We start from the raw sequence: 14,587 nt of genomic DNA, 5'->3' as shown, positions 1-14,587 counted from the left end.
GATGTTGTGGTTGCGTAATAACCCTAAAATACAATAGCCTGTACTTTGAAATAAACCATCTTTGTCAGAAAGTGACACTGCTGCCACTTATCTGTCCTGTAATTTAAGACAGAAAGTCGTTAAGAGATGTAAGATGTGAGAATGATGAAGGCATTTGCTAGCTCATAAAATCTCTGAATGAGAGGGATATCGGATTTTTAAATCTATTCACCAATGCCCAGCACGAGAAGCACTCTATACTCTTGCAAGCTAAGGTTGAAATATAGGCCATCAAACATAATTGATATTTCCTAATATGCTATCAAATATCATATATGCCATTTTTATTCCCAATATGCTAGATTTATCACCAAAACTAAAATCCTAAGTCTACAAAAACTTTTTTCCATGAGAACATGGTGCTAACTAGTCAACAGGGATATGTTTCACAATTGTTAGAATAGTTCTGTTCTATAAATGAATATTTAAGAGTAGCTTTTATACCTTACCATGTTAGACCCTAAATAACTGTTTTTTGAACTATTAGCTTCTAACATAAATACTCTAAAACTGGTTCTTCCATCTACTCTGACAGATTTTAATACTTAAATTAACCTTTTAAGATAGGAAATAAAGGGTATGTTCTCTGACTTTGATGTGTAAATTATGGGGAAACAAACGGTTTGCTAAGGTAATATAGCAAGGTTAGGGGCTAGATGGATTTTAAGTATGTATATTCAAGTAACTATTCATAAGGGAAAAGTGTAAGATTCCACTCCCCCTCCCCACCACCAACCTGAAAAACTCTACTACTCTGTGTAGGGCTGAATAAAACAAATCTTTTTCATATTAAGTTGTCCTCTGGCAGAAGCAGGAAAACTGCCACACTGTTTACATAGGTAGTTAAATTAGTGTGCAGTAACATTAAAAGAACCAATGCTACTGCATAGGGCTCTGTTAAGAATAAAAATGAGTAAACCAAATGCAGTGCCTAAAGACAACTTGTTATTTTATTGAATGATTCTCACAGACATTGGGATATGCAAAGAATTTAAATGTAGTTAATAATATCAAGAGTATCAAGTCACAACAAATTTTAAAATATAATTTACATTACACATCCATCTATATTTAAAAATCATAATAGAAAAAACTGTGATTTTTAAAAGATGCTGGATTAAAAACTCAAAGTTATTTCATCACTCTCCAATTATTTAGTATACATGTACTTTTATGAAACAGAAATAACACCTCTCCTTTTCTAAAAGAAACTTTCACATATAGCCAAATGGTTAACTACAGAGATAGTTTCAATAAGATAAAAAGCTAAATACAAACTGGAAGAGGACTAGGTACAGCCATGTACAGGAAGCTTTGCAAACCCCAAAGAAAACTGAAATTACTTTTTTATTACTCATCAACTGTAATTTATTTGAGAGAGAGAGAGAATGCCTGTGCATGTGAGCTGGGAAGGGGGAGTGTGAAAGGAAGAGAATCTCAAACAGACTGACACAGAGCCCAATGAGGGGCTTGATCTCACCACCCTGAGAGGTCATGAACTAAGCAAAAATCAAGAGTTGGACACTTAGCCAACTGAACCACCCCTCCTAAAATATTTTTGTAGAGAATTTAACATAGCTTAGAGTAGCACATGCTTTCAAGTTTTATTCAATAAAAATTCTTCCAGACAAGATATGACAATATTACCTAGAATTAATTAAACTAAGTATTGCTTTCTTTTGTTTATCCACCTATTATGGAAGCACAGTGGCACCCATAAATAGCAATCAATGGAAAACTTTATTTATACCAAATGGAAATTGAGTTTTCACTTAACATAAATAAATGTCCAAATTTCTCCTTCCTCGCTTTCTAAAATGGCATACACCTGGTAAAAGTCAACTTTCATTTTAAAAGTTCTTTTTATACTGATACATTCTTGTTGCTCTTTGCATTATACATTATTCCCACTGGGTTAACAGAAGTTTCCTCTCCTAAGTTTCAGACACTTGACAACTGCCTGATTGAACCTTTAAGCAGACTTATAAAACTGAATTCACTAATTTATAATGTATATGTATTACAAGCACATAGTTAAGCCATATTGTACACCAAGGCATAGCTGAAACATTTAAATTTCCCAATCCTTCTCCTTCAAGATAACAAAGGATTAACATTTCTTTAACTTTAAAAAAAAATCCTAGAAATTAAGCTTAAGATTTAGTCTAAAGTAAATAAAAAGGTAGAAGTGTTCAAATCTGTTTTTCCTCCTCTTTCCCTCATAAAATAAATATGGTCTTTAACTCTCCTGTTACTCCTCTACTTTACCATTCCTTTACAGCTCTTCAGTCTACTCTACACCCACAAAAGCCACACATTCCTGGGACGCCTGGGTGGCTCAGTGGTTGACTGCCTGCCTTCAGCTCAGGTTGTGATCCTGGAGTCCTGGGATTGAGTCCTGCAGCAGGCTCCCAACAGAGAGCCAGGCTCTCCCTCTGCCTATGTCTCGGCCTCTCTCTTTCTCTCTCTCTCTCGGTCTCTCAGTCTCTCTCATGAATAAATAAAAATCTAAAAAAAAAAAAAAAAAATTCCACACATCCCTAACAATCTCTTTCTAATTTTCCTTGGGCCTTCAATCACCTTATACCTGAGCTATTCTTGATGTCCAAACTAATGTCCTTTCATAAATATATATATCTCTTCATTCCAAACAATCTTTCAATAATGCTACTTGATTAATATTTATAAAATGCTTATTTTCCAAAACCCTGTTTTTATCTTCCTCAAAAAAACTAGCAACAGTGCCCCTATCATCTCAAGGATAATATATAAGCTTATAAACAATATTTTGCTACTCCATTATATAGCCCTACTCCACCTTTCAGGTCTAATTTCTTATCATGACATACCAAACTACTAAGCAACATCTGGGAATCTATCCTTACCCAAGTATATAAACTTCTGGATCTTCATGAATGGGAATTAAACTCTTCTTCACTCTGGTTCTCCATCCCTAACATATTTTATATGTACTTCTATCAGAGAATTGAATTTTATTTTCCATTAGATTACAATTTCATTTAGGGCCAGGAGCAAATTTATTTTATACTGACAGTGCCTTACAGCATCTTGCATACTAGAGTAGAGAAACTTCAGTTTTATTCAAAATGATAAAATATATCTTTGAGGAATATGAATTTAAAAAGAAAGATAATGGGGATGCCTGGGTGGCTCAGGAGTTGAGCATCTGCCTTTGACTCAGGGCGTGATCCCGGAGTCCCTAGAACAAGTCTCACATCGGGCTTCCTCCATGGAGCCTGCTTCTCCCTCTGCTTATGTCTCTGCCTCTCTGTGGGTCTCTCATGAATAAATAAATTTTTAAAAATTAAAAAAAAAAGATAATGTTCCTAAGGATGAAATAATTTAGAGGTTACAACAGCCCCCTAATTAACTGTCATATATTTAAATACACTTTCATATCAGAAAGGGAGACAAAACATAAAGACTCCTAACTCTGGGAAATGAACTAGGGGTGGTGGAAGGGGAAGAGGGCAGGGGGTAGGGGTGAATGGGTGACGGGCACTGAGGGGGGCACCTGACAGGATGAGCACTGGGGGTTATTCTGTATGTTGGCAAATTCAACACCAATAAATTATTTATTAAATAAATAAATAAACTTTCAAAACTCAACTATGGAGACACTTGAGTGGCTCAGCAGTTGAGGGTCTGCCTTTGGCTCAGGGCGTGGTCCCAGGGTCCTGGGATCAAGTCCCAAGATCGAGTCCTGCATTGGGCTCCCTTCATGGAGCTTGCTTCTCCTTCTGCCTATGTCTGCCCCTCTCTTTCTGTGTCTCATGAATGAATGAATGAATGAATACTAAATAAATACAAAACTCAACTATGGAAAAAGATTAGAAATAACAATGTCTAGGTAATAACTCAGAAACTTATTTATATATAAAACAATCTAGACTTCTGAATGGATTATTCTATGACTAGAAAAGATCATATGATATCTTTAAAGCTATACAATGCTTCTATAAAGAATTTAGAAAGGTTGTTTAAATGCCACCAAGAGAGAACATTAATTCATAGAATTTATTTTAATGATGGGATATCTGATGATCCTCATGACATTATTGTTAAATCAAGTAACATTAATAGCAGGACCTGAATTACTAAGCTATCCAAACAAGATCCTTTTTTTTTTTTTAATTTTTATTTATTTATGATACTCAGAGAAAGAGAGAGAGAGAGAGAGAGAGAGAGAGAGAGGCAGAGACACAGGCAGAGGGAGAAGCAGGCTCCATGCACCGGGAGCCCGACGTGGGATTCGATCCTGGGTCTCCAGGATCGCGCCCTGGGCCAAAGGCAGGCACTAAACCGCTGCGCCACCCAGGGATCCCCAAACAAGATCCTTTTAACATATGAAATAAAAAAAACAAAACTTTTGCTTTAGCATAATGCAAACATCAAGGCCCATGCCAAGTATTTTACTGAATAATAGTATGGGGCATCTCCCTAGTAAAACTAATCAGTAAACAGGTTTGGCCTATTTTAATAATTTATTCTAGAGTTCAAATTTCCGTTAAAAGTGATTCATGATATTAAAGCACCCCAACACTATTAACATTTTGGGCTCTGTTGTTAAGGACTGTCCTATATATATTGTAGGACATTTCATCCCTGGCCTCTACCTACCAAATAGTGGCACACTCCCAATTATGATCATCTAAACTGTCTCTAACACTGTCAAATGTCACCTGGAAAGTATGAGTAAAGGAGTAAGAAACTGCCCCAATTGAGAACTTTTGCCACAGAACAGTTAACTACAAAAGGAAAAGAATCATCCAGATAATTAAAACATAAAACCAAAAAACTTGTAACCTATCAAATATAGAACAATTATATTCCATAAATGTTTTAGTTCATATTTCAAGTAGCTAAGCAGCTGAAGTGATATTTTTCCATAGTCTAATCTACAATAGTAATAAAAAGGATTCTATCTAAAAGTAAATTGTGAGACAATACCCATTTTGGTAACTGATGTAACCAAAACAATACTCACATGAGACACAGAATTTAAAAAAAAAAAAAAACTTTTTATTCAGTCTTTTCTTTTTATGAAGAGGAAAAAAGGATGACCAGGAACAGACAGAAGCATGTTATTTCCCTAACTTACATAGTCATGACCCAGCACCATTCTACTCTGCACGTTACCGTTCTACATTACGCTTCTTTCTTCTCATTCTTCTTGAATGAGGAAAACGTCAAATAATTTCAGAAAAGATTCTAAAGTTAAACTGCATTAACTTCTAAGAGATCTTCATTTCATTTCACTTATAGATATTCATGCACAGAAGCAGCTAATATAGTTATTTAAAGTTATGGCTAGGATTTTTGGTTCTTATGAATATGATATGCCCATAAAAACTTACCCTTTAAGTTTGTAAAACTAAATATATTCAAAATGCTACATTTTATATACATTAGGTAAGAAAATATCATCTAGAAAGGAAACAAGTTCTAAAATCATAGGGCCATACTATTGTTTCATTTATCCAAACATTTGCTGAATGTCTACTATGGGTCTAGAATTTTTCGGGAGAGGGGGTATATACTGGAGGAATGCAGCAATAAACAAGACGGAGAGTCCTTGCTCTCATACAGCTTACATTTTAATACGGGAAAGATAATTAACAAATACATCATGTAGTTTCAGATGTTATATATAAAGGAAAAAAATGAAAGCAGTGTACAAGATAGGTAGTGATCTAGGGAGTGAAGAAAAGCCATAGTTTAAGATAAAAGAGTCAAGAAAATACTTCCAGAGAAGGTAACTTTTCAGCACAGCTGAATAATAAGGAGCCAGCTGTTTCCCCACCTGTAATACAATTCTAAAGGCCATTAGGAATGAGCTTGGCTTTCTAAAGGGAGAGCAAGAAAGCTGAAGTCATTAAGTCAGGAAGCACATAGGAGTAGTAGGTAAGAGTAAGGAGCTAGGTAGGAACTGGGCAGAATCTTACAGATGAGGAAAGAGAGTTTGGATTTTTTTTTTTTTTTTAAAGATTTTATTTATTCATGAGAGACCAAGAGAGAGACTAAAACACAGGCAGAGGAAGAAGCAGGCTGCCGGCAGGGAGCCTGATGCAGGACTCAATCCCAGCACCCCGGAATCACAACCTGAGCCAAAGGCAGATGCGTGGGCAGCCTGGGTGGCTCAGCAGTTTAGCGCCGCCTTTAGTCCAGGGCCTGATCCTGGAGACCCGGAATCAAGTCCCACATTAGGCTCCCTGCATGGAGCCTGCTTCTCTCTCTGTTTGTGTGTGTGTGTGTGTGTGTGTGTGTGTGTGTGTCTGTCTGTCTCATGAATAAATAAATAAAATCTTTAAAAACAAAAACAAAACAACAAAGGCAGATGCTCAACCACTGAGCCACCCAGGTATCCCAAGAGTTTGGAATTTATTCTAAACGTAAAGGGAAACTACTAAAGAGTTTTAAGCAAATGAGTAACAATGTTTAACAATGATCACTCTACTGTGTAGAGAATATATGCAGAGAGATATGGAAACAAGGAAACCAACAGTAGTTTCAGACAAGAGTTGGACGTTTATATTATATTCAGCACAAATAAGACTAAGATCTTTTAAGACTTATTTCTAAGAATCATTTGCTTTCAAGAGACCCCCCTGACTAGTTATTAAATAAGCTAGTTTTCTTCCATGATCCTAAGGGTATCCTGAAGTTCCTAAATTTGCTTTCAAGAGACCCCCCTGACTAGTTATTAAACAAGCTAGTTTTCTTCCATGATCCTAAGGGTATCCTGAAGTTCCTAAATTTCATATCCAAATTAGTTTTAATTAAAACAAAACAAGACGGGGCGCCTGGGTGGCCCAGTTGGTTAAGCGCCTACCCCATAGGCTCAGATCCTATGATCCTAGGGTCTTGGGATGGAGTCCCTCATCTGGCTCTCCGATCAGCAGGGAGTCTGCTTCTTCCTCTCCCTCTCCCTGCTGCTTGTGCTCTCTCTCAAATAAATAAATTAAATTAAATTAAAATCTTAAAAAAAAATTAAAATACTTTTAAGATTCAAAGAGCTAGATAAGTAAGGCACTCAGTTTTGTTTACTAAAATAATAAGGAATATTAAAAGAAAATATGTCTTTAACAGTAGAGAAAATAAGAGAGGCTACAAATGGGTCAGACATTTTAATTTTGCTTAGTCTCAGGGAAGCTCGAAATCAATGAAAATAGAGGAGAGAAAGCACATAGCTTAGATAGAATATGCAAGAGGGGACTACAGGCAACCTATATAAACAAACTGCCCCCCTAAAATAAGAGAAAATCTGGACCTGTATCTTTAAACAGAATTGAAAATAAAAGCTGAAAATGGAAGGGAAAAAAAGGGTTTCTTTTCTAAGAAAAATGAACAAGCTACCTGGTAAAGACCCAAGACTTGACATCCTCTTCATTCTGGAATTTAGGCACCAGGCCTCTCCTCCAAATCATTCCCAACACTGTTATCATAAAACAGTACACAGAACTGATAATAACTAAATTATTTACTAAGGCCTGCCAATCAGCTCCCCTATTCCTTCCTTTATTCTAAAATGTGTATGAAGAGAGATGCCTGAGTGGCTCAGCAGTTGAGCGTCTGTCTGCCTTCAGCTCAGGTCGTGATCCTTGGGTCCTGGGATCAAGTGTCACATCGGGCTCCCTGCGTGAAGCCTGCTTCTCCCTTTGCCTATGTCTCTTCCTCTCTCTCTGTGTCTCTCATGAATAAATAAAACCTTTAAAAATAAATGAAATAAAATGTGTGTGAAGAGGAGCACCTGGGTGGCTCAGTCAAGTAAGCATCTCTTCATTTCACCTCAGGTCATGATCTCAGAATTGTGAGCATCTCCCTCACCACCACCACTGGGCTTTGAGCTGGGCATAGGGCCTGCTTAAGTTTCTCTCTGCCCCTCTCTTCCTCTCAATAAAAAAAAAAAAAAAAGTTTATAAAGAAATAATTATTTAAAAAAGTGATGAGAGGGATCCCCGGGTGGTGCAGCGGTTTGGTGCCTGTCTTTGGCCCAGGGTGCGATCCTGGAGACCCGGGATCGAATCCCACATCGGGCTCCCAGTGCATGGGGCCTGCTTCTCCCTCTGCCTATGTTTCTGCCTCTCTCTCTCTCTTTCTGTGTGACTATCATTAAAAAAAAAAAAAAAAAAAGTGATGAGAGGCAGGATAGTAAAAAGATGAAAATAAAGTAATTCTAAAGACAAAAAAGTTGGGACGCCTGGGTGGCTCAGCGGTTGGGTGTCTTATCTTTGACTCAGGGCCTGATCCCCAAGTCCTGGGATCGAGTCTCATATTGGGCTTCCTGCATGGAGCCTGCTTGTCCCTCTGCCTGTGTCTCTGCCTAGCATGAATAAATAAATAAAATCTTAAAAAAAAAAGAAATATAGAACATTAAACAAGAAGAGGATGAACTTTTTAAAAAAAGTCAGAAATAAAACATGAGCAATAAATTTTAAGACTTCAAGAAAGGCCTAGAAGAAATCTGAGAAATCCTCTTAGAATATAAAGGAAAAAAACAAATGGAAAATGACAGAAAATACAGAAGCTCAACACGTGAATTACAGAGGTTCCACAGTGAATGAGGAAAAAAAAATGCAGATATTATACAAGAAGAGAACTTCCCAGCAGCAAGACACAGGGGGGAAAAAAAAAACGAAAAAAAAAAAAAAAAAAAAAAAAAAGACTTCAAACTGAGCCAGCTGTCCGCAAATGCCCAATATAAGGACTGAACAAAAGATTACTATATCTGCACATATTCTTGTAAATTTTTAAATTCTAAGCTAAAGAAAAGACTCAGCAGTTTAGTGCCGCCTTCAGCCCAGGGTGCAATCCTAGAGACCCAGGATTAAGTCCCATGTCAGGCTCCCTGCATGGCACGCCTGCTTCTCCATCTCCCTCTGCCTGTGCCTGTGCCTCTCTCCGTTGTGTCGCATGAATAAACAAATAAAATCTTAAAAAAAAAAAAAAAAGACTCAATACTTTTGCTAACAGGGTAATACAGAAGAAATACAATCTTTGCATACTACTTGGTCTTGAAATGGTACGAAGATACTTTTAATGACTATAATGGTGTTTTGTTGGGTGACTTTCACCTTTTAGAAAAGTCTATAGCTAAAAATGCAAAAGGCTTATGGGACAGAATATAAATGTTATCAGAATAACATAGTAAAGAGAGACCCAAAGAGCTTACCACATAAAGTATGTCACAAAGGCAAACCATAAAAAGGCGGAAGATATCTGTGGCACATATAACTAATATAAGATTAATAGCAAGAACGTGCAAAGAATTGGGGGAAAAAAGGAAAAGAAAAATGGAATAAAGGATATCTATTTATATAGAGGAAATCTAAATGTTCAATGACATTTTAAGTGATGCTTGATCTTGCTACAAATCTCGAAAACATGAATTAAGACAGTAAGATGCCCTTCAGCACACAGAAAATTAGCCAAATTAAAAGTCTTGTAATACCAAACACTGAAGAAAAAACTATTCTCATACACTGCTGGTCGATGAGGGTTTAAACTGGTATAGGTGGAAAGCCAACTTGGCAACAACCCTTAATACTGAATATGGACATACCAATGGCCCAGCAATTCCACTTTTAGATTATTACCTAGGGAAATCTTACACAAATACACGAGGAAAGGTGTACAAAAAAGTTCATGGCTATATCCTATGTAACCAGAAAAAAAATGAAAAATACCCCAACATGTCCATCTTTTCAAAAGTAAATAAATTATGTATATTCATAACAAAGAAATACTATAGAGCAATCAAAATGAATTGACTGAGGTACGTGTATAAAAACATTTATAGAAAGGATATAAATACCAAATTTAGGACAGAGGAAAGAAAAACGGAGGAAGAAAAATAGTACACAGAAGTTCTAATTATATGCAAAATCCTTAAGTTGGTTGATAAACGATATTATTTTCTCCACTTTTTTCTGTGACTAATATTTCACAATAAATAGGTTCCCTGAGGGAAAAAAAAAAAAACACAGTAAAAAAACTATGAAAAACTAATATTTAAAGGATTATTCTAAATCCTACTCCAAAACTAATTCTGGAGTTCTAGTATCAAGAACTTACATCATTTCTACTCTTAAATTATAAGTAGTGACTATTAAAAAAATACATACTCTGTAACTGAAGTTACACTTTCCTGTCCAAAAGGTCCAACTGGATCATCCTTGAATTTATCACTTGGAAGCTGAGGTGGTAAAAACTCTACATCTTTTTTCTTTGGGACTTTGTAATACTTCCAGGCTATATTAGCTTCATCTTCTTCCAAGTTTACTGCTGTACCAACATATACTGTAGGTTCTACAGCTTCCTGGAATTGAGCTGGAAAAGACTGGGATAAACTGTCTATCCTATCTTCCATTGGTTTAGAAGGAACCAGGGGATCTGGTGTTGGCATTTGATAAAAATGTTGACTTTGAGGAGTTGAAGGTGTTTTAGTCACTCCTTCATCAACCACGTCACATGGATGAGGACTAAGTGGGGGTGGTTGAGGTGAATTTGCCATTTCGGTGCCATGCATCTGAGGAGTCTTTGCTACATCATTAGTTCGGATGTTTGAAAATCTCACTTGACTGTCTGGGGCGGAGATCACAAGTCTTTGGCTAGCTGAATCTGTATCCATGCCAACATCATCACTAACAGATACACGATGGTGAAAAGGAGTCAAGGGGCGTTTCTGGGGTTTTTCACTCTTTTCTTGTTTTTCATTGGTCTTGTGCTTAGGAAGTACTTGTTGTTGCTGACTTAAAGATGGTGCCTGTCCTTGTTGTCCAGGATTTCTTGGTTTGAGACTTTTGTGCCTGAAAAATTAAAAGAAAAGGTTTAATGTTCACAGTATCATTATTATATCAAAGCACACAATTCACTTAGACATTTCATGTGTTTTTTTTTATGTAGTTTGAATTTACATGGAAAAAAATACTTTGTTCAGTAACCTAAAATGAAGAATTGCAAAAAGATTCATAAAAGCCAATTCTCTTCTGCTCATTTAGTAGCTATGTGATCAGATAACCAAGATGGCTTACCTTAAGTAACCTAAATATTTTAGTATCTGAATAAATACAGAGATAAAATTCTATCTATTTTAAGATAAAGAAGTAGAGAAAGAGCTGAAATTCATTCATTTATGAATATACCTATTTCAGAATAATTGTTATAAATAAAAGCCTTGGCTGAGCTCAATAAACATCTACAATTTTATAGCAACCAGCTAGAAAACTTACCCTACAGAAAAAAAGTTAAATCATTCTGGATAGCATTGCAACTGACTGATGGGCCCTACACAGTCAGTACCTTCCTTCTCCTAATGCTTACCATTACAAAGAATCAGCTAACTGGAAAAGCAAAGGAAAATGCTTAAAAGAATCATGTTCCTCATAATGTGAAGCAAATTTGAAACCAAAAAACTTAAAATTATACACCTAAAAACCTAGTAATTTTTGTTCAGAGTTTAAGATTTCTTTAAGTGTAGTAAAAATACTGTGCACCTTGAAATAAACTGAACTGACAGTGATGTATATAACATTTTTTTAAACTAAGAAACTAGGCAAAAAAAAATGTAGAGAAATACAAAGTTGAAGGATTCAGTATTCATTAGATTTTTTAAGTTTTCTTTTAAAATTTACTTTATTAATGGTCTTGTTATATAAGAGATAACCACAAAGAGTATGATAAAGCAATTGTATGTACTTCTTTGAAGAACCCTGTCTACTCAGGAAACATGCTGAACATCCTTCTGTACAGAGTCTCAGACGTATGTACGGGGTGGGGGGGAAAGCATGAAAGTTATCAAATAAAACTGGAATTATCTCAAAAAGACACAGGAAATATCCACCATTAACCTGATAACAAAAGCAAAGATATTATAAGAAAAGAAAATCACAGAACAATATCCCTCAAGAATACAGATATAAAATATCAGCAACCCAATAATATATAAAAGGATAATACATCATGACTAAATGAGAGTTGTACCGGGAATGTACGGCATAACATCCAATAGAAATCAATATTATTTACCACAGTAATATAATAAAACCATATAATTATCTCCTTAAGTAAAAAAAAAAAAAATTTATCTCCTTAAGTACAGAAAAACATCTGGCAAAATTAAACAGATAATTCATTGTAAAAAAGACTCAAAATGCAAGGACTAAAACTTAATCTGATAAAGGACATCTATGAAAAACTACAGCTAATATCCTATTTAATGATAACAGACTGAATAATTCATCCCTAAAACTGGGAACAAAGCAAAAATATTAAGTCAACATTTATATTCAATAATTTTTTGAAAGTTTTTTTTTAATTTACTTGAGAGAGAATGAGTGGCAGTGGGAGTGGGAGTAGGAGGGAGGAGGAGAGAGAATCTGAAGTAGAGCCCACACCGTGCACAGAGCCCAATACAAGACTTAATCCCATGACCTCGAGATCACCACCTGAGGAGCTGAAACAAAGAGTTGGATGTTTAACTAAGCCACCCAAGCATCTCTTTATTCAAAGTTTTAGCCAATGTAATAAGAAAAAGAGATCAGAGGTTTCAAAGAAAGAAGAAAAATTGTCTTTTTTTTTTAAGATTTATTTATTTATTCATAGAGAGAGAGAGGCAGAGACACAGGCAGAGGAAGAAGCAGGCTCCATGCAGGGAGCCTGACGCGGGACTCAATCCCGGGTCTCCAGGATCACACCGTGGGTTGCAGGCAGCACTAAACCGCTGCGCCACCAGGGCTGCCCAAAAAACTGTCTTTAATCATTGTAAATTTTAAATGAGGGGTCAGGCTCATCACCTCAATCTCAACCAATTATTAAAAGTGGAACAATCTAACCAATTATTAAAAGTGGAACAATCTGACCTGTGCTTTCTTTTTTTTTTTTAATATATTTTTTTAATTTTTATTTATTTATGATAGTCACACACACAGAGAGAGAGAGAGGCAGAGACACAGGCAGAGGGAGAAGCAGGCTCCATGCACCGGGAGCCCGACGTGGGATTCGATCCCGGGTCTCCAGGATCGCGCCCTGGGCCAAAGGCAGGCGCCAAACCGCTGCGCCACCCAGGGATCCCTGACCTGTGCTTTCTGATATAACATAATACAAAGCAACACAGCCCACTCATGAAGTAGTCTCATCAAAAATATTGAACCTGAGGGGCACGTCAGTGGTTCAGATGGTTAAACGTCCGACTCTCGATTTCAGCTCAGGTAATGATCTCAGGGTCCTGAGATCAAGCCTAGTGTCTGGCTCTGCATGTTGGGTGTGGAGCCAGCTTAAGATTCTCTCTCCCTCTGCTCCCACCTACAGCTCACACATGTGTGTGCTCTCTCTCAAAAATGACAAAAATAAAATTGTAAAAATTGAACGTGAATGCATTAAGCCTCTAGATAGTACTGTCCAACAAAATTTTCTGTAATGACAGAAATGTTCTGTAAGTGGCTACTGAAGACCTGATATGTGGCTAGTTCAATTGAGAAACTGAATTTTTAAGTGTATTTAAATCCAAATACTTGGGCAGCTCGGGTGGCTCAGTGGTTTAGTGCTGCTTTCAGCCCAGGGCCTGATCATGGAGACCTGGGATGGAGTCCCATGTCAGGCTCCCTGCATGGAGCCTGAGTCTCCCTCTGCCTGTGTCTGTGCCTCTCTCTCTCTCTCTCTTCTGTGCGTCTCTCATGAATAAGTAAATAAAAACTTTAAAAAATAATAATAAATAAATCCAAATACTTTAGCCACTGGTGATTAACATAGCTGGAACTGGACAGCACAGCTCTAGAACTAACTTTTACAGAAACGCAAAGGATAAAGGAAGAAATTAAATGACACTAAAAGAACAAGTTATAATATATGACAAATTGAGAAACCCAGAATGTGGAACATTCCACAGGACAACTGACGCAGTTTCTCCAACAGAGGCAATGTCATAAAAATGGAGTAGGCAATTACAAGAGAGAGAAGACTTAATAATCATATGTATAGGCCTTATCCAGATCCTTGTCAAGCCAACCAACTACAAAAAGACATTTATGAAAAAAAAAAAAAAAAAAACAAAACAAAAAAAAAACAAAAAGACATTTATGAGACAAATCTGTAGAGGGGAGGAGATGACACTAAGAAAATATTCTTCTTCTTCTTAGGTGTGATAATGGAATCATAGTTATGTAAGAAAATAATAAAATATTAATAATTAACAAAATTAAAATATTCAAGTTGCATACTGAAGGACTGAAACGATATTAAGACTTGCTTTAGGGACACCTGGGTGGCTGAGTGGTTGAGCATCTGCCTTCGGCTCAGGACATGATCCTGGAGTCCCTGCATGGAACCTGCTTCTCCCTCTGCCTATGTCTTTGTGTCTCCCGTGAATAAATAAATAAAATCTTCAAAAAAAAAAAAAAAAAAAAAGACTTGCTTTAAAAATCTTCAGCAATGGGATGCCTGGGTAGCTTAGTGGTTGAGCATCTGCCTTTGGCTCGGGGCCTAATCCTGGGGTCCTGGGATCGAGTCCCACATTAGGCTTCCTTCATGA

At 36.6% G+C, this 14,587-nt stretch overlaps 1 protein-coding gene across 5 annotated transcripts in view; it reads right to left on the bottom strand.

Annotated features, from left to right (window-relative positions):
* MED13 (mediator complex subunit 13) overlaps positions 1 to 14,587 on the bottom strand; it is a 102,696-nt gene that overhangs the window by 45,336 nt on the left and 42,773 nt on the right. For all 5 annotated transcript variants that reach the window (XR_005364612.1, XR_005364613.1, XM_038547957.1 and 2 more), the window contains exon 9: positions 10,185 to 10,868. Coding sequence is in view for 3 of the 5 variants with exons in the window: in XM_038547957.1 (XP_038403885.1) it covers positions 10,185 to 10,868 (684 nt within the window). In the remaining 2 variants the exon portion in view is untranslated. The remainder of the gene's footprint in view (positions 1 to 10,184; positions 10,869 to 14,587) is intronic.

Source organism: Canis lupus, chromosome 9, assembly GCF_011100685.1.
Source record: "Canis lupus familiaris isolate Mischka breed German Shepherd chromosome 9, alternate assembly UU_Cfam_GSD_1.0, whole genome shotgun sequence".
Lineage (NCBI taxonomy): Eukaryota > Metazoa > Chordata > Mammalia > Carnivora > Canidae > Canis > Canis lupus.
Note: the sequence above shows the minus strand (reverse complement) of the source record. Positions and strands in the feature narration are given on the sequence as shown.